The 23,830-nt window shown below is 39.6% G+C and overlaps 1 protein-coding gene across 1 annotated transcript in view; it reads right to left on the reverse strand.

Moving 5' to 3' along the window:
* Positions 1-23,830, reverse strand: part of jarid2b (jumonji, AT rich interactive domain 2b) — a 121,466-nt gene that overhangs the window by 14,959 nt on the left and 82,677 nt on the right. Inside the window, exons 9-12 of the mRNA XM_048607635.1 lie at positions 22,807-22,921; positions 17,339-17,444; positions 9,118-9,300; positions 8,285-8,415 (exon numbers count right to left, since the gene is read on the reverse strand). Of these exons, the coding sequence (XP_048463592.1) occupies positions 8,285-8,415; positions 9,118-9,300; positions 17,339-17,444; positions 22,807-22,921 (535 nt within the window). The remainder of the gene's footprint in view (positions 1-8,284; positions 8,416-9,117; positions 9,301-17,338; positions 17,445-22,806; positions 22,922-23,830) is intronic.

Genomic DNA, 23,830 nt, shown 5'->3' on the forward strand with positions numbered 1-23,830 from the left:
CTTCGCTTTCACTAGTTCAAAATCCTCAAATTCCCTTCCTGTCAACACCAAGGGTGACCTACAAGGATCACGGGGGTTGAAGTCAGCTTGCAACCATCACCTCCAGGGCAACTAATGATGGGCACTAAATACTGGCAGTCAGCAACATCCACACCCCATGATCGAATATTAAAAACTGAGAACTCTGCTTCCAGATTTGATCTCCTTTGCATATAGGCAGCTTTCAGAGAAGGGCCACTCAGCTAATTCCTGTGATAAAGAGTAAAGATTCAGCCAGTTTGGACTTTACTCACTGAGCTTTAGATGAATGTGAGGTGATCTTATTCAAACATAAGATGTTTGGAGAAGGCAAACATTCTCTTTAGAGATAGAGAGATAAATGTTGCCCTTCTTGAACTGGAGGGGCACTATTTCAGACTAAGGGTTTCTTATTTCAAATGGTGATGAGGGGGAATTCTTCTCTCAGAAGATTGTGAATGTTTGGAATTCACTAACTCAGAGCAGAGTGGCTGGATTATTGAATAGTGTTCAAGGCTGAGCTTGGCTGAATTTTGATTTACAAAGGAATCAAAATTATGCAGATGCAGGCAGAAAGGTTGAGTTGAGGCCTCTCCATCAGGACAACCATGATATCACTAAATGGAAGAGCAGGCTTGAGGGGCCTTCTCCTTCTTATGATCTGATGTGTTGTATAAGTATTTCCAGCAGTCACTGGTTCAAGTGGGCTGCAACTGTCTAAAAGAATTAACTCTTTAGCAAAAGCTGCGCTTTTTCTGGCGTGTGGGTTAATTTTCTGGTGCAGTTATTTGTGAGAGAAAGATTTCAAATTTCCAGTCTTTCAAGTAGGACTCTTACTGATAGATAAGAAAGTGAGCCTCTCAAACCATCAGTCTCAGCTGGTAATGCTTCCTTTCATTGAACAATGCGGATCATATATTTATTTTTCTACTATCTGGGTCAACACCCAATTTATCTGACCTTCTTGAGGTCCATCAAACCGTAACACTGTAAAGGTATAGGTACAGAATAGGCCATTCACCCCAGAATCTGCGCTGCCATTCAATCATACCTGGCACGTTTCTCAACCCTATTCTCCTGCCTCCTCCCTGTAACCCTCAATTCCCCAACCAATCAAGAACCTATCTATCTCTGTCTAAGTAAACTCAGTTACTTGACCTCCAAAGATCTTTGCAGCAATGAGTTCTACAGATTAAATACACTTTGGCTGAAAATATTCCTCCTCATCTCAGTTCTAAACAATCGTCCCAACACTCTGCGACTGCATCCTTGGGTTCTAATCTCTCCTAGTAATGGAAATCACCTTCTCAATGTCCACTCTATATGGGCCTCTCAGTATTCTGTAATTTTCAATCAGATCCCTCTTCAAACTCCATCGAGTACAGACCCAGAGTCCTCAACCATTCCTCGTATGACAAGCTCTTCATCCTTGGGATCATTCTTGTAAATCCCCTCTGGACCCCACAAAGGCTAGCACATTGTTCCTTAGACACGGGGCCCACTACTGCTCACAATATTCCAAATGTGGACTGTCAAGAGCCTTGTACAGACTCAGCAGTACATCTCTGCTCTTGTATTCTAGCCCTCTTGAAATTAATGATAACACCGCATTTGCCATCCTAACTGCTAGATGAACCTGCAAGTTAACCATCAGAATTCTGAATGAGGACTCAAATCTCTTTGTGCTTCAGATTTCCATAGCCCTTCCCCATTTAGAAAATAGTCTATGCCTTTATTCTTCCTTCCGAAGTGCATAAGCTCTTCCACATCGTATTCCATCTGCTACTTCTTTGCCCACTTTCCTTACCTGACCACGAACTTCTGTAGCATCCCCGCTTCATCAACCTACCTTCCCCTCCACTTATCTTTATGGGATCTGTAAACTTAGTAACAACATCCTCAATTCCTTCACCCAGATCGTTAATGTATAACATAAATATTTCTGGTCCCAACACTGACTCCTGCAGGACTCCACTAGTTACCTACTGCCATCCTAATAAAGACCGCCTTTATCCCTACTGTCTGCTTTCTGCCAGAGACCTAAGGCCACGACTGTTCTGGTCTGCCACATCCAGTCTGTTCAGTCAGAATTTTGTATGCTTCAATGGAATCCCCTCTTATTCTTCTAAACTCTAGCAAATATAGGCTTAGTCAGCTCAATTTCTTCTGATACAACAATCTTGCCACCCCAGGAATTGATCTACTGAACCTTCACTACACTCACTCTAACACAAAAACACTTTTTCTTGCATAAGACAATGGAGACTGCATACAACACTCCAGGTGTGGCCTCACGAAGACCCTGGATCTTCTCTCCATCCTAAGGTCAGAACTGGGTATGATTTTTGATGATTGCACAGTTTTCAGCTTGTAGTCATTGGAATTTAGAAGAATGAGAAGAGGCCTTATTGAAATGTAACATTTTTATTGGACTTGACTGGTAGTTGTAGAGGAGCTGTTTTGCCTTATTGGAACGTTGAGGACCACAGGACATAATCTCAGAGTAAGGAGTTGCATATTTAAGATAGATTTAAGATAGAGGTAAGGAGGAATTTCTTCTCTCAGAGGCTAGTGAATCTGTGGATTTTTTATGTTTTACTGCCAAGAGTTGTAGAGGCTGGGTCATTAAGCATATTCAAGGCTGAGATAGACAGATAACAGAAGCAAGGATTATGGGGAAAAGGAGTTGAAAACCGAGTTGAGGATTATCAGACCAACTGTGATCTCACTGAATAGCGGAGAGATTCAATGTGCCAATTGGCTTACTTCTGTTCCAATAGTATTAACATTCGCGACTCCTCAGACACTGAAACAGTGCATACTTAAATTAAAGAAAACCTGGACAAAAGCCAGGGTTCGACTGACAAATGACAATTAACATTTGTGCCACACAAACATCAGGCAATGACCACAAGACAGAATTTAAACATTATCCCTCAACATCCAGCCATTAACATCCTGGGGGTTACCATTGACCAAAAACTCAAGTGAGGCATATAATCCTGCAGCAAGTAACTCACCTCCTGACTTCCCAAAGCTTGTCCATCACTTGCACAAGGGATGTGATGCAGTACTCCTCATTTGCCTGGAGGAGTGCAGTTCCAACAACTCTCAAGAAGCTTGAGACCATTCAGGACAAAGCAGCTACATTGATTGTTTGTGGATGCAATGCAAATCACTGTGCATCACTGACGCACAGCAGCAGTAGTGTGTACCACCTACAAGCGCTCTGCAGAAATTCACCAAGGTTCCTTATACAGCACCTTCCAAATCTACAATCACTATCTTCTGGAACAGCAAGATCAGCAGATACATGGGAACACCACCATGTGCCAAGTTCCCCTTCAAGACACTCATCATCCTGACTTGGAAATGTACTGCAATTCCTTCACTGTTGTTAGGTCAATAAACTGGACCTCCCTTCCTAAAGGCTGCGACAGTTCGAGGCAGTTCACCATTGCTTTCCCAAAGGCAACTAGGAATGGGGTAATGCTAGCCCAGCTAGTGATGCTCACTTCTCATTAATTTTTTTTCAAGAAGTATTTTCTGCCTTCCTAACTGCTTGCTGCATGTGCATGCTTGTTTTCAGCGAACGGGGTATAACGACACCCAAACCCCTTTGTACATCAACATTTCCTAATTTATCATGATTCAAATAATACTGTTCGATATTCACCTAATTTCTTCACTAACTTTTAAGGATTCTATAATAGAAACTTCAATGTTAAACATTACTAGGCTCAAATTTAAGCACAAATTGAAGGCCTTTCTTGATGAACTGAAGGATAATGGGGGGGAAGCAAAATACAAGTATTTAATTTGATGAAAGGCACTGAAAATTAAAAAAGGGTCTTGGTAGTGGATGAAAACAGAACAAAAGGGTATAGCATCAATATTAGCTGAAAAGGTCACAGATGAATGTTAAGCGACAAAATTATGAGTAGAGGGTAGAAGAGGTCGAAAATGTTTTCTCTTGAATGTGTAAATCATAAAACATGAACTGCCCGAATTTTTGTTGCAGCAGGGGAACTGGCTTTACCTGCCAAATAAAACATGAAGAGCACATTTAAAGACATGAATTCTGAATACAGAATATAGCTTAGTAAATATTGAGATAAAGATGTTTCGGCAACTCATTGGAAGCAATGGATCTTGATTAGATAAACATCACAAATCTTATTCAAATGGCATTTTCATTTTCTCTACACAACTGTGGTTGCTTCTTAAAATGGCAAACCCAATAAGCTTTGGAGTACAGTCTAAGATCCAAAAGTGACAAGTGATCCACATCGTTCACAATTTCATAGTTCATTGTCTGAATAATGAACTTTCTGAATAATGACTGAATAACTCAGTTTGGAAGCTGATGAGGGCACTGGTTCCTCAAGAGAATGCACTGAGCGCTAAGCTTCTGGCACCACAAATAACCCAACTACATGAGGGGAGGAGGAGCAGTAGCGGGGGCAGGGGTTCTTTAGTTAGGGGAAGGGGCCATCAACATGATTCCAGGATGGTATGGTGCCTCCCTGGTTACTCGGGTCAGGAATATCAGAGAACAGCTACAGAAATGCCTGTGTGCGCGCAAGCTTTTTTTTTGGGGGGGGCAGAGGTCATGGCTCACATTGGCACCAATACCTTGGGTAGAAAGGCGGATGTGGTCCTGCAATCGGAATTGAGAGAGTTATGTTGAAATGTTAGCAAGCAGGATCACAAATGTAATAATCTTCAGATTACTCCAGTGCCATATGAGAATACGAAAATAGGAGAATAAGGCAGATGCGTGTATGGCTACAAAGAAGGCGCTGTAGGGAGGACTTTAGATTCCTGGGACAGAGTCTAGGAAAGATAGCACCTGTACAAGCCAGATGGGTTGCACCTGAACAAAGTTGGGTCCGAGTTCCTTGCAGGCATTTTGCTACCGCCATTGGGAGGGCTTTAATCTAACTTGTCAGGGTATGGGAACCAGGAAAGTACAGGAGAACATTAACACTAGGTCTTGCAAAAGACTTATGAATACACTTGGCACTAGCACAGAGAATAGTAAATTATTAGATTAATTCAGAGTAGGGGAGAAAGAAAGCAAGTCCAAAACAGAATTAACATGCATGTATTCAAATACACAGGTTATAGTAAATAAGGTTGATGAGTTATAGTCGCAGATAGCAATGTGAAATTATGATGCTGTGCGAGTGACGGAAGACCTGGTTTGAGGAAGGGCAAGACGGAGTGTTAAATAATCCTGGTTATAAGTTGTTCAGGAAAGATAGAAAAAGGACGAAAGGAGCTGGAGTTAATAGGATTGGTTAAAGGAGGGGAGTGCAGTATCGGTTAAGGAAGACGTCTCAGAGGGATCAAGAACATAGTTAATTTATGCAGAGATAGGAAATAAAAAGAATGGAATTGCATTGCTCAGTGTAGTCAAAAGACCACCAACTAGTGGAAAGGATGTAAAGGAACAAATCTGCAGGGATATTACAGAAAAATGCCAACATTGGAGAGTAGTTACAATAAAATAAACTTCAATTATCCAAATTTAGACAGGAATACTAATAGCATAAGGCGCAGTGAGGGACAACTGTAGATTGCGTTCAGGAATGTCCTAAAGCTATAGTTGCCTAGTCTAACAAGGAAAGATGCATTGTTTAGACCCGAGCCTTAGAAACAAGGTGGACTAAGTGAATCAAGTCAGTGGGAGACCATTTTGGAGACAGTAATCACTGTCTCAGAAGGTTCAGGATGGTGTTGGACAACGTCATGCAACAATCCAGAGTAAGAAAAAACAAATAGCAGAGAGCTGATTTCAATGGGACAAGAACAAAGCTGAGCAGGGTTGACTGGAAGAACAGGCTGGCAAGACAGACAGTAACCGAACCTTCAAAGAGCCGATGTTCGGGTTCAGTTGAGGTGTATTCCCTCTAATAGAAAAAGGTAGGATAAACAAATCCAGAGATTCCAGGATGACAAAGGAGGTTGAAATTAAAATGAGAAAGGGAAAATGTGCTTATAAGTACAAGGCAGAAAGTACAATTGTGAATCAACGGAAATACCAAAGGTTTAGTGGGGAGGTGAGAAAGCAAATAAGGTGCACCATGGGAAAAGACTAACAGCTAACACAACAGGAAATCCCAAATTCTTTAGGTATTTTATAGGTATAGGTATATAAACTGTAAGAGAATGGTTAAAAGGGGAAGAAGGGCTATTCAAAGATCAAAAAGGGGATTTACAAATGGAGACAGAGGGCATAACTGTGGTGTTAAATGAAATCTTTGCATATGTCTTTTACAAAAAGGAGGATGCTGCCCATGGTGACGGAGGAGGAAACTAGAAGGGCTCAAATTAATAAGGAAAAAGCATTGGATGGACGGTTCGCACTTAAAAGTTGACAAGGGACCAAGGCCAGGTGAGATGCTTCCAAGAATTCTGAAGGAAGTGAGGGTAGAAATTGGAGAAGCACTGGCTATATTCTTTCAGTCCTCCCTGGACCCAGGGGAGGTGCCAGAAAACTGGAGGATTGCAAACATTACAACCTTTCTCAAGAAAGGTTGCAAGGATTATATCAGCAATTACAGATCAGTTGTTTATCTTTGATGGTGGGAAAACTTCTAGAAACAATTAAAACAAACAGCTAGAGAAACTCAGCAGGTCTGTCAGCACCTGTGGAGAGAAAACAGAACTGAAGAAGGGACCAGACCTATGGAGTTTCTCCAGCAATTTCTTAATTTGGATCTCCACCATCATTAGTTTTTTTTGTTTTATTCTTATAATAATTATTTGGGATAAAATGGAAGAAGGTGGGCTGATTACAAAGAGTCAGCATGGATTTTTAAAGGGGACATTTTATTTAATTGCTAAAGTTTTTGAAGAGGTAACAGAAAGGGTTGATGAAGGCAACGCTGTTAATGCAATATACATGGGTTTCCAGAAGGCATTGATATAATGCCACGCAGACCTGTGGGAAACATTATAGGTCACGATATAAAAGGGACAGCAGCCACATGGACACAAAATAAGCTGAGTGACAGGAAACAGGGTAACAATCAACAGATATTTTTTGAGGCAGAGGAAGATTTGTAGTGGAGTTTCCCCGCAGGTGACTTTTGGGACCCTTGCTTTTTCTAAATATATGTTCATGATCTAGACCTTAGTGTGCAGGGACAATTTCAAAGTTTGCAGACAAATTAAACAGTAAGGAAGGCTATGTGGAACTCCAAAAAAAAAGACAAATTAGTGGAGTGGGTAGATAGGTGGTAGATAAGTTCAATGCAGAGAAGTGCAGGGTGATGCACTTGATCAGAAAAACATCAAAAGGCAAAAAAATATAGGAGGTACAATTCTAAAGGGGGTGCAGGAACAAAGGGACCTGGGTGCATATGTGCACAGATCACTAAACATGGCAGAACAGGTAGAGAGAGCAGCTAATAAAGCATAGTGGTCTCAGCTTTATTAACAGAGGAATAGCATACAAAAGCAGGTAGGTGATTTGAACTTGTACAAGACACATGTATGACCTCAGTATTGTGTATAGTTGTGGGCACTACATTCGAGGGAAAATGTGAATGCATTGGAGGGGTTTACAAGAATACTTCCAAGAATGAGAAACTTCAGTTACAAGGATAGATTGAAGAAGTTGGGACTGTTCTCCTTGGAGAGGAGGAGGCTGAGAGGAGATTTGATAGAGGTTTTCAAAATCATGAGCAGGCTGGTTAGATTAGATAGGGAGAAGCTGTTCTCCCTCATTGGGAAAAAAAAGATTTTAAGTAACGTACAAATGAAGCAAGGGTGATGAGAGGAAAAACACTTTTCGCACAGCAAGTATTTACAGTATGTAATATACTGCCTGGAAATATAGTGGAGACAGGTTCAACTAAGACATTCAAGGTGGTACTGGATGATTATTTATATGAAATGGTGGTAGGGATATATATGAGGTAAAGGTGAGAGATTGGCACTAGGTGCAGGCATGATGGACTGAATGGCCTCTTTTAGTACCATAGCAATTGTGATTTTGTGATATGGAGTTATTAAATGGAATCCATTTGTATTACAAATTATTAACTTCATTATCTTGTCCTTTATGCACAAACAGGGGCAAAATTAATGAGTAACTAGTGTTCCACAACACAATTTTATTGCTTTAATGTTATGTACTCTTAACAATGAATTCATTTGTAAAGGAAAACCCCAGTTACGTTCAATGTTCTTGACCAGTGAAAGTAAGCTTCCTTTCTCACCTTAAAATATTTCAACTAAATGCACAAAAATATACCTGAGTTCTTTCAAAAGTGAAGAAATGTGGCTTAGTGTTGACCCACTTTCTCGTTTCGACTCTGCTGTTGCAATAAGGTAAAGTAATTTTTCCATTGAAAATGCATTAGCAATGTACCGCCGTTTCAAATCCTGTATAGACACAGCAAAAACACTTAGATGGAGAGAAAAAAATACACAGTATACCAAAGACCCGGGTAACACATCGTCTGCAGTAAATGCTGACCATCAAATTTAATTCTCTGGTGGAGATAAAAGGAAAAATATATGCTTGGGCATAAACAAACAGCTCAGCACAATCACTTGCTTTCCAAGTAGAAACCTGAACAGGCTACAGTAGCAAAATAAATTATGAGTTGAGACCCAAACAGTGTGAAGATGGTCAGAGTTACTCTAATTATGTTAATTGAAACAGGATTAGGGCAGTGAGCAGCACCCACACAACCTGCAGTCACTCACACAGGTAAAGTTATCGCTGAATTCCCCAAAGCCCAGAGTCAGTTACATAGGATTGGGGTATTTGGCTAGTCCGTTCCCCTCACCCAGACATAGGCCACTGGTCAGTCCCACAGCCCCTCCCATTGTAGAACAGAGCGTGTCCACCCTTACTCACATCAGATTAGAGCATTAATTGAGTCCACTACACCTCACAAAGATCGAGTCATGCCTACCATCCTGGTATGATTGATCGTTTTGTCAATAACCCTCAAAAGCAGATGGCTTTGCCCACCATTCCTTCTCATATAACAGATCCATTTCAGCAGCACCAAACAAAAAAATTAAAAATTACTGTTTATTTCAAGCTAGATGTATAAAGTAAATCAAGTCTGTTACCTTAGCAGCTTCATAGCCCATATTTAACCATTCGGTAGTTGCAAAATGTACAGCTTCTGAAACACTGTAGCCACAACACACTTTGGAGACGAAGGCTCCTGGGGAGCATATAATAAATTGGCCACTCTGCTGTACAGTACGACACACTTTGATCCCCTCCTTACACAGGACCTCTGGAGAGATCTAGCAAGACAAATATTTGCCAGTTAAGAAATAGAAATCTAGTTAGTGTAATGTTGGTCGATAGTGATAATTGGTTTATTCTTGGAAAAGAGCAAAACAAGTGAAATAACACAACTCAATCCAGTTAATAATGTGCTGCTTTTGCATTAACCATTTGAATTTCAGTTAACACAAGTCCAACAACCTATAAATCTATATATTTGCAATGCCCATATCACACAACAAGATACTTTTCTAATGCTTCAAGTTTAAAATGGCATTGTGTTCTACTCTGTTAAATTTATACTCTTCAAAAAAAATATACCATAAAATAGCCTATTTAGTATAAAATAACTCTTCTTCTGCTATTTATGGAGTAGAAATCGCCTTGCTTGGGGAGGGGCCAACTTGGCTGGGTCTGCACCCTGCTAACGCACTTCCAAAATATCATGGCTCATAAATGAATTTCTTTCTGCAGGCTCAGAGATCCCAAATCAGACTTAATTATGCCCATAGTGCTTCAGAGTACTGTTTCAGATTGACAAGCAAATCCAGCAACCTAATGAAATCTGAAGGAGACAACTCAGCACGTTTTTCAAGTAAGTGTTCAGAAATGTAGGCTTTCAGTGAGCTTCAAGTTTCAGAAAAATAATTTCTAGCAGTTGATGAACACCCAAGAATTCAAAACATTTAACCTGCGCTGGTTGATTTTAGAGATGTGCACCATTGACTAAATGTCTGAAAAGTTTTGAAAATGGTAAACTTGATTGGTAGTGATATACTGTCATAAATCAAAATTTGCTTTACTTTTATAATGATGTCTCCTTTAGCTTTTGTGGGGAGGGGGGGTGGTTAGTTGAGAATTGGGTGTGGCACAGAAACCCATCATAACACTTTAAGCAAATTTGACAATGCTATCAAGATACAACTTGCTACTCAATACAGAGCATGCACATGTTATATGGATTACACATCCCACAAAACACTCCCTTACCAAAGCCTAGAGAACACAGATGCATGTCAACAGGGCTTAACAACCACTGGCTATGAAAAAAGGATGCTGTATAGGTTTGGCAAACTGAAACTATGCAGTGAACCAGCAGAGTGGTAAACTGATCAGGTTACATGTTAGGAGTTTGTTCAGCAGCCAAAGTTATTCATAGGTAATAGTGTACACACTGTTAATAAGTACATTGCATTCAATCCTATAATGAATTTTGTGAGGGATAGATCATGCCTCACAAACCTTATTGAATTCTTTGAAGAGGTGACCAAACACATGGATGAAGGTGGAGCAGTGAATGTGGTATACATGGATTTAAGTAAGGTGTTTGATAAGGTTCCCCACGGTAGGCTCATGCAGAAGGTAAGGAGGCATGGGACAGGGGGAAATTTGGCAGATTGGATTCAGAATTGGCTGACCCTTAGAAGACAAAAGGGTGGTAGTGGACAGAAAATATTCAACATGGTGTTCAGTTACGAGTGGTGTACCACAAGAATCTGTTCTGGGTCCTCTTCTATTTGCGATTTTTGTAAATGATTTGGATGAAGGAGTGGAAGGGTAGATTAGCAAGTTCGCGGACAATACGAAGGTGGGTCGCGTTGTGGACAGTGCGGAGGGCTGTTCTAGGTTACAGAGGGACATTGATAGGATGCAGAGCTGGGCTGAGAAGTGGCAGATGGAGTTTAACCCTGAAAAGCGTGAGGTGATTCATTTTGGAAGGACAAACTTGAAAGCAGAATACAGGGTTAAGGAAAAGATTCTTGGCAGTGTGGAGGAGCAGAGGGATCTTGGGGTTCATGTTCACAGTTCCCCGAGAGCTGCCACCCAGGTGGATACAGTTGTTAAGAAGGCATATGGTGTGTTAGCTTTCATTAATACAAGGATTGAGTTCAAGAGCCGTGAAGTTATGCTCCAGCTATACAAAAGCCTGGTTCGGCCACATCTGGAGTATTGTGTCCAGTTCTGGTCACCTCATTACAGGAAAGATGTGGAAGTGTTAGAAAAGGTGCAGAGGAGATTTACCAGGATGTTGCCTGGAATGGAGGGAAGGTCTTACGAGGAAAGGTTGAGAGAGCTAGGGCTTTTCTCTTTAGAACGACGAAGAATGAGAGGTGACTTGATAGAGGTGTACAAAATGATCAAGAGGTATAGATAGAGTAGACAGCCAGAGACTTTTTCCTAGGGTGGAGGTAGCTTTTACAAGGGGACATAGTTTTAAAGTGAAAGGAGGTAGATATCGGGGAGACGTCAGAGGTAGATTCTTTACTCAGAGAGTGGTAGGGACATGGAATGCGTTGCCAAAGAGGGTAGTAGAGTCAGCCTCATTGGGGCATTTAAGCGGCTATTAGATAGGCATATGGATGATAGTATAAGGTAGCGGTGGAGGTTAGATAGACCTTAGGTTTAGGGTAAAAGTTCAGCACAACATCGTGGGCCGAAGGGCCTGTACTGTGCTTCCACGTTTTACGTTCTACGTTCTACATTCTACGAATGGTGACAATGAATAAGGGAGTGTGCAAAAAACAGCGAAACACCGAATTAGTGGAAAGTGAAACAAATTAACCTTTTCACATGACAAAATATTTCTAACAGCCATCATACTTTAAAAATGTGTCACTGAGTTGAGCTCATATGAGAAGTGAGTTATGCTAGTAAGATTACTTTCATAAAGCTACGCATTTTTAAAGAATAAGGAACATCATTATTTCACTGAAATCAAGTATAATAATTTGCATAATGCTTTGGTTAGTCATGTGTTCTTCTTGAGGTAGAACCTACATACTTGGATGTAGTCCAAAATCCTGGGGTGGGGCAGGGGAGGGTTAAATATCTCTGGTTTTAAAGTTTTCAGAAAATATAGTAAAGAAGTAAGTGGAGAGGTGATGTTTTTGGTTAAGGAGAGCACTTTTAATGCACTGAGAAAAAGGATGACCCAGTGCATTAAAAGGCAAAATTGAACTGGCTAGACCCAAGGAGCAAAGAGTGCATTTACACTGTTTGGTGCAATCTATGCACATCAACCAGTGGGAAGGATATAGAGAATCAAATCTGCAGGGAAATTATAGATATTGCATATATTATCAAGTAGATATATTATCAAGTAGGGCAGACAGTAGAAAGTGTTCTTAGCTCACATTCAGGACAGTTTCCTACGAGACTTCGTTCTTGGGAATAAGATGGGCCAAGTAGAATGAGCGTCAGCAGGATAATGTTTAGGGGACAATGAACAATCTAGAGTAAGGACATCAACTGTCAGAGAGCCAACTTCAATAGAGCAAGAGCTGAGCTGATTGGAACCAAAGGGTGGCAGGAAGAACAGTAACTGAACAATGAGCTTCCTTCAAAGAAATAGATTAGGCACAGTCAAGATACATTCCCTCAAAAGGGCAAGGTAGGACAAACTAATCAAGAACTCCCTGGATGAAGGGGATAAAAATTAAGTGAAAAATACAACTGAGAACCAAGCTGAGTACAGAAGGGAGGTAAAAAAGCAAAGGGCATTTGAAAAATAACTGGAAACTAACATATAGAGAAATCCCAATGTATTCCAAAGGCACATGAAAAGGGTGGTAAAAGGCAGTAGGATCAATTAGAGATCAAGGAGGAGATTTATACATGGAGGCAGGAAGCCTCCAAGTGGGAGGTGTTAATTGAATACTTTCTTATCTTTACCTATGAGATACATACTGCCTAGGCCATGATGTCAGAGGAAGATGGCCAGACACTAGCAGGGTCTAAATTTCATACAGAGCTGGCACTGAATAAATTATTAATATTAAAAATTCGGAAAGGCACAAAACTGGATGAGATGCATCTAAACATATTCAAGGAAGCAAGAGTGAAAATTACAGACACACTGACATTAATCTTTCAATCTGGTGTCAAAGAACTCAAGGATTGCAAAAATTATACCTTTGTCCCAAGAAGGTTGTAAAGATAGGGCCAGCAATTAAAGACCAGTCAGTTTAACTTTGATGGTGGAAATAGTCTAGGAACAGCTACTGGGGACAGGATCAGTCGTCAAATGGGGAAAAGAAAGACTGGTTAATTTCAAAGAACCAACTAATTTGGAGGAGTTTTTCTGGAGGTAACAGAGAGCGTTGATCAGGACAAGACCGGTACAGAGATGTGCGTGGACTTTCAAAGGCATTTGATACAGTATTACAGAATACTTGAGGAAAGTTATTGCTCATGGAATAAAAGTCAGCAGCAAGCCAGATGCAAAATTGACTGATGGATAGGAAACAGAATAATGGTGGGTAGGTATTTTTGGTCTGGCAGAAGATTTACTTTTTATTGGGAGCTTTGATTTTTCTCATATCTTGTAGATCTTGATGTGCAGGGGATAAATCAATTTGTTTGTAATATAAACCTTGGTAGCACTTTAAAATTGTGAAAGGGACAGTTTAGAAGTTCAAAAGGGCATTGACAAGTTGGTGGAATGGGTGGATAGGTAGATGGCAAATGAAGTTCAATAAAATGAAACATTTCAATACAAAAGAACATAGACACCTAGTTGCATAATTAATTAAAGGTAGCAGGACAGACAGGGAGAGCAGCATTCAGTACTCTTGGCAGAACTGCTAAGTGTCTCATTTACACTGTTTTTTACCTCAAGAAGGTCCAACTGACATTCAGGGTTATGCAGATATTTTTCAAGTTCTCAAAGCCCTCTTATTTGCTCTTGCAGTTCTTCAATCTTTGACCTGATATACGTAAACTCGGAAAAGTCCTGAATTGAAAATGTGTTTCAAATGAAACAAATAGGGGCATATAGAGTACAGAGTAGGGAGGCTATGTTGAACTATTATAGGACACTAGTTAGAACTCAGCTGGAGTACCAAGTACAGTTCTGTACACCAGGAAGGCTTCAGGAATGCCATAAATGCACTGGGGAAAGTGCAGAAGAGATTTACAAGAATGGTTCCAGAGATGAGAAACTTCACTTACAAGGATAGATTGAAGAAGTTGGGACTTCCTGAAGCTTTCAAAATCATGCGGCATCTGGACAGATTAGATGGGGAGAAATTGTTCCTACTTGTAATGGAACCAAGAACCAGAGGACAGAGATTTGCAAAAGAAGTAAACGCAAGATGAGAAATATTTTTCTCAGTGAGTAGTTGGGATCTGGAATGCACTGCCATGAAGTGTGATTGATGCACATTCAATTGAGGCATTCATGAGGGCATTAGGATAGAACATATATCTTTGTAACTTCAAGGTAGTGGAGAATGGATGAGACAAACAGCATGTTAATCTATTTTAGAGGTCTTGATTAACAGACAAATGGTAGCGAAAACACCAGGAGAACTCTCCTGCTCTTCAGCAAATAGTGGCCATGAAATCTTTTACAGGTACATAAGTTGATTATTTAAATAACAGGGGAAAAGCAATAGAGTACAGTGAGCCAAAATGCTGAGAAAGCTGGTGCAGACACATTGGGATGAATGGTCTCCTTCTGCACTGTAATACTTCTGTGATGCTGAGATGCTGGCAGACTTGCTAAGATTCTCTGCCACGGTGTTTCTCCAACGCCCCACCCCCAGAAGGTCCAACAGGTTTTGAGGGTGACGGAGATGTTTTTCAAGTTCTCAAAACTATTTTCAAAGCCTTCTTGTTTGCTTTTGCGTTTTTTCAACTTTTGAGTTGATGTAAGTAAAAATTGAAAAGTCGTCATGAATTGAAAATATGCTTCAAGTGAAGAAAATGGCAACATACTGACTGCATTGTTTTTAATTACAAAAGGGAATACCAAAAGTGTTAATGGCTATTAACAAAAGGGGTGCTGGGTGAGTGGGCATATGGGTGAAATTTGGACAGGGATGGGAAAAAAAAAACTGGGTGTTGACTATTTAGCAATTTTACTTCTAAATACATTTTGAGGCCTTTCAGATAGTTTCTGCTGTAAATTTATATTTTTTATATAGGACATCAATACATATCTTTGTAACTTCAAGGCAGTGGAGAATGGACAAGATTCATTGGAAAGACCCCAAGACCAGCCTTGTATCCAAGTACCGTGAAAGGGGTTAATGCTGATTCATGGCATAAGCCAAACTTAAACTGCCAAGAATTCTGCCCTGCAAAAGTAACATCTCGTCCAGTTTGTATGTGGGCCCTAGGAACAATTAGCTCATCTTAAAAACAATTTAGAATTTTAACTCTTAATGAGATGATCACTGGGATTCCATTCCCCAAAGGCAAAGGAATTACACTGGCTAAATGGAAAACGGAGTACTGAATATAAACTTGGTTAATCAGCTCCTGATACACTGCATCTAAACATTTTGCAGGCTTTATGGAGTGCTTGATGTTGACATTAGATAACGAAAATGAAAAATATCCTATTCTCTAGCACTAACATACATCACCTCGGAGTACAAAATAAAAAAAAGAACCAGCTTACATTCACAAAGCACTTTTCACACCCTCAGGACGTCCTAAAATGCTTCTCAGTCATGAATTGCTTTTGGAGTGTCGTCATTGTTATTATGTAGGCAAATGAGACAACCAATTAGCACACAGCAAGGTCTCAGAAACAACATGAGATAAACAGCATGTTAATCTATTTTAGAGGTCTTGGTTAATGGATAAATGGTAGCGAAATCACCAGGAGAACTCTCCTGCTCTTCAGCAAATAGTGGCCATGAAATCTTTTACAGGTACACAAATAAGTTGATGGAGGTTCAGTTTAACACCTCCTCTGAAAGACAGAATTTTTAAATCATGCAGCATATTTTTTCATAAGAAACAAAAATAGTAGAAATGCAACTTACTAGAATGACTGTGCAATTATCGCTCCTTCCAGAAACTGAGAAGTAGCTGATTTGAGTCGACTTGATATGGTCAGATTATGTTGTAAAGTGGAATTGGGAGTTACAAAGATATTAATAAAAAGTCTAATTTTCTTCCCTACATGTAGGAGAAGCAATTTAGTGTTTCTTAAAAGTGAGAAATCAACAGATAAAGTGGAAGAGAAAATTACAATACATTAAAAATAATTGAATACAGTCAATTTGATGGGGCCATTTATCTTTCCTAAATTTTAATGCTGCAATACAAATGAGTTGAAAAACTCTCCATTTGTTTGAAGACTGCAATTCAACAGTCAAGAAACTTCAACACAATTCAGGGAAATAAAAATCAATCTGATGATTGATAGCCATCTATGAACATAAACATTCATTTCGTCAGATGCAGTGGCAGTAGTGTACACCATCTACAAGGTGCACTGCAGCAACTCACAAAGCCTCCTTCAAAACCCCCTTTTAAACTCTAGACCTCTAACAACCAAAATTATAAAGGCAAAAGTTGGACATTAATACCATCACACTTACAAGTTCCCTTCCAATTCTCACCACTGTGACTGGATTTTGTCACTGCTGCAGGGTCAAAATTCTGGAACATCCTTCCAACAGCACTGTTAGTGTACCTATACCACCATGGACATCAGTAGTTCAAAAAGGCAGCTCATCACCACCAGCAATAAAAGCAGATCTTGCCAGCAATGCCCATATTAAAAGGAAGAATTTTAAAAATTCAATTCAGCCACAATTTATATGATCGACGTCATATTTTTCTAATACTAGAAAACAGCAAATTCCTAGTCACCAATTATTAAATTTATTTTTTTAAATTTAGAAGGAAATTATTATTTTGAACTCTAGCACTTTTTAAAGTGGCTACAAACTTCGACTAGTTAGATGCCCCAAATGTCTGAGTAGAATATCAGACAAATCAACTTCAGTTTGTTTTTAAATTAATGTCCGTTTTTCATCACCCATTGTGCTCCCCTTCTATTGCCCATATCTTGATTGCAGAGTAATTTGTGTAACTTGCCAAACATCACCAAATTCACTTCATTCTTGAATTTCAGTGAAGCATGTTAGGCACACAGAAAAATCCTTATCACTGTTCCACTCTCCTAACTACCTATTTAAAGCAGCAAAAGCTGGTAAAAGGCAGAACCTGGACAACACTGCCAGTACATCCCAGTTACAAGGATTGCAGTACTTAGCAATTCTCTTCTCATGCATACGAAAGTTTTGCACTTACCATTATATTACTTTCAAGCATATCCAGCCCTGATGTGCCATTAGCTTGCAGCAGGGTATGCACCACTTCATCAAGTTTGCTCTTCTCCTCAGCAGGAATACAATACCTGGAGAAAGGAAGATAGCTGAAAATGTCACAGTCCAAAGCTTGAGGCAAACAGGACATAAATGGCACCAGCTACCAATCTGGACTACAGCTTGTGGTGGTGAAGAGATTACTTTTTCCAGAGCTTCTATTTAACCTGTGGAAAATTTACAGACACACCTAACAAATGACAAATAGCCCAGTGTTCCCAATAACACAAGTTTATCAACTGTACACAGACAATAGAGGATTTGTTGCAGAGCTGGTCATTTTCCTTGTTATTCCACCACCACCCCCAACACACACACACAGTCTTTTTTAAAGGTTTAAAAGGCTTTTATTCTCAATGTATATTTGTTAAGAAGTGTACTTTATGAAATCACAAAAATGCTCCAGAAGACAGTCCTTTCCCAAATATCAATGAGGATATACTTACCATGCTGTTTATAGTTCAAAATCATTCTGTGGAATTATGGTCTTCAGACCAGGATACAATCTTCACTGCATCTCCAAGACTTCATTTAAAAAAAAAAGTTTCTTTGCTTAGTTTCCAGTTTAATTTTCTCCATTCACTGGACTGCAGCTGGAGATTTTGCATTTTGTCAAAACATTTACCATCAATTGCCTCAGTTCACGTGTAATTGAGCTAAGGTCGTCATAAATTTGATCCCTGACATAAACTGAGTTATTAGTCTGAGATGGGACAACAGGAAGGCTGCTACTAATACTTATCGCAAAAGGATAGGCAAAAGGGAAGGGGTACAAAGAGTCAGGCAGGGCTCTCACTTCTGATTACTAATCAATGTTCAGGAAGAACACAGTGGATTTCAATCAAAATATCAGTAGAAGCTCTAACACCAGAGAAAAAAATGTATGGGTTGAAAACTGACCGGCAGCAGATACTGGAAAGGCTTGCTAGTTTTAGAGCAGAAAAGTCATCTGGTGCAGAAAACAGAGTCATAGAGATACATAGCATGGAAACAGACCCTTCGGTCCAGCTCGTCCATTCCGAAAAGATACCCTAAATTAATCTAGTCCCATTTGCCAGCATTTGGCCCATATCCCTCTAAATCCTTCTTATTCATATACCCATCCAGATGCTTTTCAAATGTTGTAACTGTACTAGCCTCCACCACTTCCTCTGGCAGTCCATTCCATACACTCACCATCCTCAGCATGAAAAAGTTGCCCCAAGGGTCCCTTTTAAAACTTTCCCCCTCACCTTAAACATATGCTCTCTAGTTTTAGACTCCCCTCCCCTGGGGAAAAGACCTTGAATATTCACCCCATCCATGCCCCTCAGGATTGTATAAACCTTTATAAGGTGACCCCTTATCCTCCAATACTCCAGGGAGAATAGCCCCAGCCTTTCAGCCTCTCCCCGTTGCTCAAACTCTCCAACCCTGGCAACATCCTTGTAAATCTTCTCTGAACCCTTTCAAGTTTAACAACATCTTTCCTGTAACAGGGAGACCAGAATTGAACACAGTATTCCAATAGCGGCCTAAGCAATTTCTGATAAGCCACAACATGGGCTCCCAACTACTCTATGCACTGACCAATAAAGGCAAGCATACCAATGCCGTTTTCACTATCCTGTCCATCTGCGACTCCACTTTCAAGGAACTATGAACCTGCACGCCGAGGTCGTTTTGTTCAGCAACAGTTCCCATGTCCTTACCATTAAGTGTATAAGTTTCTGCCACTCCTCGGCCCATACTATCAAGGTCCCGTTATACTCTGAGGTAACCTTCTTCGCTGTCCACTACACCACCAATTTTGGTGACGCATTCCAGATTGCTAAGGGTAGTAGCAATATAGATAGCCACAATCTTCCAATCTTTCCTAAATAATGGGCCAAGTGCCAAGCAATTGTAAAGTAGCAGATGTGCCAACTTTATTATTCAAGAAAGAGTGTTGCAACATTCCTAGCAACTACAGACAGGTTAAGCTCAAAATCAATAACAGAGAAGTTGTGTGGTACAGCGATATTTTTCTTCCTCTAAGCCAGAAGATCTGGATTCAGAGGTGTGTCACAGCATGTCTGAACAGGTTGACTAAAATAACTAAGATCAGCGATAGGTAAGGTTTTAGAAACAATGAACAGGGGAAAAGTTAGCAGGCACTTGGAGATATCGGACTTGATTCAAAACAACCAATTTGTGAAAAGCAGATCATGTTTGACTAATATAACTGAATGTTTTGATGTAATAATGTTAACAGTTGATGGTATTAATATGAGAGTCTTAATATGCTTAACTGAAGTACCACATAAAAGGCTGTTAACAAAACTGAGGCTCACTGAAAACTGGAGTCAACGTCAGCTTAGGTAAATGGCAAAATGGTAGTGTCCCTACATCTGGGCCAGAAGTCCAGGGTTCGAGACCCACCCGCTCCAGAGATGAGTCATAACATATCTTAACAGGTTGATTAAAACACGTTTCGATTAAAAAGAAGGTTTGAAGAAAGAGGAGGGATTTTTTTTTCTTCAGACTGGAGAACAGCAGAGAATGGTGCTCACCAAAGATTGAGTGATCACCAAGGATTCTTGCCAGGACTCTTGCTTTTTGTGGCAAATAGTGAGGATGATATTAATCAGCTGTAACAAGAAACAAATAGACTAATAAAATTGACAAACAAGAGATTGATAGGATTGATCGAATTATGAGATGATGTAGAAAGGAGGAGCAAAATAGCATAAAAAGCATAGCTTTTAAAGACAATAGGACCGGTGGATGCATTTGCAAATGTCTTTGAAAATGGCAAGACATATTGAGAGCCTGGCTAGCAAGAATGGAATTATGGCTTCATACACAGAAGTACTGTGCAGAAAAGCAGGGAACTTATGCAAAACATATATAAAGCTCTGGTTAAGACATAACTAAAGAATTATGTTCAACTCTGATCACCACACTGTAGGAAAAATGCGGAATCCTTGAAAGGGGGCAGATGAAGAATTTTTGTTAAACTGTTAGATTGCAGAAGCTGAGGTTGCTTTCCTTCCAAGGCAATTGAGAGGAGATACGACGGATGTATACAATCAAACACAGTAGCAAATCCACAACTCAAGCTACAAATCTTCTCAAAAGTTTTGAACATTTGTACTTGACAAATAGCAATTATCTTAAACACTACCTATGAGAATGATGGAAGCAGAGACGGATTTCAAAAGGAAATTGGACAGGCACTTGAAGGAAATAAAATTTACAGTGCTATAGAAACAGAGCAGGGAAACGGGACTGTCTCAACTCTCCACAAACATAGGGCTGAATTGTCGCCTGTTGTACTGAATTGATTCTATGACAAAACTGCTCCACATCAAATAAATTGGCAATAGGTCAAGCCAACAGAAATGTTTGGATGAAGAAGCTGAAATAAAATTTACAATTGATTCGATCAAGTCCTCTATTAATCTTATGCAAAATTGTACAATACAATCCAGAAGTCTGATATGGCAACAACCAAAAGAACCAGATTTTGTTTTTCCAATTTTTACCAAACAATCCACTTGTTCCAAATTATTTGCAGTTTCTCCTGAACTACAAGTTTGTAAATATAAAAGCATGGTTGCTCTGGGTTGACCTATTTCCTCAGTGATTGGTTCAAGAGGAAATAGAGCTTTATAAAACTATTTTAGAATTTTATTGCAAATTAACGGAATCAGATCAAATCTGTCGACCTTCTAAGGCAATCAAGCAAGCTTGAAATATTTCAATCCTCTTTTTATTCTTTTGAGTTGCATGTATTAATGTCTCACCTGCCACAGAGGAAGCATTGGAACAAATAGAATACTTATATAAATGATTAAAGGAACAGTTAGAAAACGTTATGTCTCACAAAAAATGTAATTGTCATGCCATTCACAGAAGCAGAATTGTTGGAATAATCAAATTTTACTATTCAATTATCAGTGTTTCTTTAGTTGGTTTATTTGCAAAGTGCATTGGATGTGTTTGGGTCACATTTCTGAAAGTTAGCTAACAATCTTCAAAGTAGTGGTCAGTAGGAGTTTACTACTCCCATCAATCGATGGTCTTCAAACAAGTAGTGCAGACAGAAGCCAACGTGACCAGGGTTTACTGAACTAATTTTAGTTTGCAGCTCTACACTTAATGGTGAGATCACTCGCTTGTAATGATTCCTGGGGAGATTTCTTCTCTAAGATTGGCTACCTAGTATGCTAGATCCGAAAGCAGTTTGCATTCATGGAGTTTGTGCCAAACATGCGATCAATATTTCCATAAAAATCTGAATATTTCCATTTAGTTGAGAAAGGTAACTGAAGCTGTTCATAAATACACTATTAAGGGGCATCTCAACTTAAAGAGCTTGCTCAAGAAAATAAATTACATTTCAATCTTGTTTCAATGATTTATAAATATACCTGGGTTTGCTGCTTTGCATCTCACTAGGATGGCACAAGACTCAAATCCGCAAACCTCCGCAGCACTGAGCTTTATCGGACCCTTCGATTATGGCATCAGGTCTGACCAGGAAGCCTCTGTCCACCCACATGCATCTCAAGATGCACTGAATTAAGACAAAACGGTGTCAACTCCAGTGAGCCACACAAGCAGTTTGCAAAAAAAAAGACAATTAAAAACAGTGCAGCAAAACTGAAACTGAGGGAGGGGCAGATATGAGAGTTGAAGAGGATAATTTAAACGAACAGCAAGTTGCACCTCATTCCAGCCCGTCTTTTAAAGTGCTGAACACTCTGCCTGTCTGACACAGATATGCCAAGTTCTGTCCATGCTGGCTAACTGGTCATTTGATTAATGCAATTTTAAAAGGTAATTTAAGGATATGGACAAAAAATTTAACTCACTTCTGTGTCAGTGAAGCAGGTCTTCAGTTCAATCTGGTGGAAGAATTAAAAAAAACTATTATCCTCAACAATAAAGTACTTGGTGACACTTGAAGACCAAACTAGTCAAGTGAGGACCAGCCATAAGAAGCTTCATTTATAACGAGGCAATGAATTCAAAAAGAATCCAAACCTATAGCTAACCTGGTTTTTTTTTTAAAAGTATAAATAGGGAAGTTGAATTCAATTCAGAATGAAACTGAATTTTCAAAAGTAAAAAAAAAGACATCGCCGTTTGGAAAAACGGATTTATTCTGAGTCCGTTCTCTGGCATGAAAATTCAAATCAGAGCTCCATAAATGCATCAATCAATATTATTTTCCAAGCCGGTACCCCACAATGCAACATTAAAGGAAGAGGTGTATCTGACGAGAATTGACCTGTGTGTGTGTTGGGAGATAGAATAGGCTGATTAGCCAAACCCAAATCCAGAGATAGTCACTGATCAATCCAAACCTGCTCTGCTGAAAGTGGGGCTAGCAAGGGAGAGACTCCCCTCCCCAGGGCAGGCACTTACCAAATGCAATCAGCACCAGTGTGTAAGTAGTCAATGTACGGAAGGTGGTTTTGGTCTCGTGACCAGCATGAGGTAGTGAAAACCATGCCAATGTTTAGCCAAGGAATCGTCACTCCTAAAAAGAAAATATAAATCGTAGCAAAATCAGGACATAGAGGCTGACATTTTCTTAAGAGACTCTAAACGAGCTACTGTATATGAAACACAGCCATGGATCTCCCAGGCCAGTTTGTTTGTCCACTACAATTTAGACTGACAAAAGTCTATAAAAGTACAAAAATATAAAAGAAAAAGGCTAGAAATAACTATCATGCTAATTCCATCCCCATGGAAGGCATAGGCACCGCAAGCTAAACAGTGGTAATGTCATCTCACTAGTAATCCAGAGGCCCAGACTAATGCTCTAGGGACACACCAATTAAAATCCCACCAAGACAGTTGGCGGAATTTAAATTCACTGAAAAATAAATCTAGAATTGAAAGCATGCTTCAGTAATTCTAACTATGAAATTACTACTGACTGTCATAAAAACCCTTCTGGTTCATTAATGTCTTTTAAGGAATGAAATCCACCAATCTTACCCAATCTGACCTACGTGTGACTTCAGACCGAAATGTGGTTAACTCTCAAGTGCCCTCTGAAATAGCCAAGCAAGCCACAAAATGCTGTTTTCTTCCAGCTATACCCACATCCCACTGAAACATTTTGTTTAAAATGTCCTCCCATTTTTGGTAACATTGCCACTGGGGTAAGGATGAAAGAAATAGCTATGACCTATTATGAAATGAAAGTTTGGGAAATTAATTTCCAATCTCCAACGGCAATACAGCTCCAGGAGCTGGGAGTTACCTGTGATGCATCACAATTTAAACTAACTGCCCTCTTTATTGGTATCAGAAAACATCAAGCTCAAGGACTTGTGAAGGGGCGACCCCATACTCATCAAAAGTTGTGGAATCTTGTTTTAAAGAGGTGATAATTCTTTGCTAAAAAACTCACTAGGATCTAACCTATATTTTTAAT

The sequence above is a fragment of the Rhincodon typus genome, chromosome 2 (genome assembly GCF_021869965.1).
Source record: "Rhincodon typus isolate 14 chromosome 2, sRhiTyp1.1, whole genome shotgun sequence".
NCBI lineage: Eukaryota > Metazoa > Chordata > Chondrichthyes > Orectolobiformes > Rhincodontidae > Rhincodon > Rhincodon typus.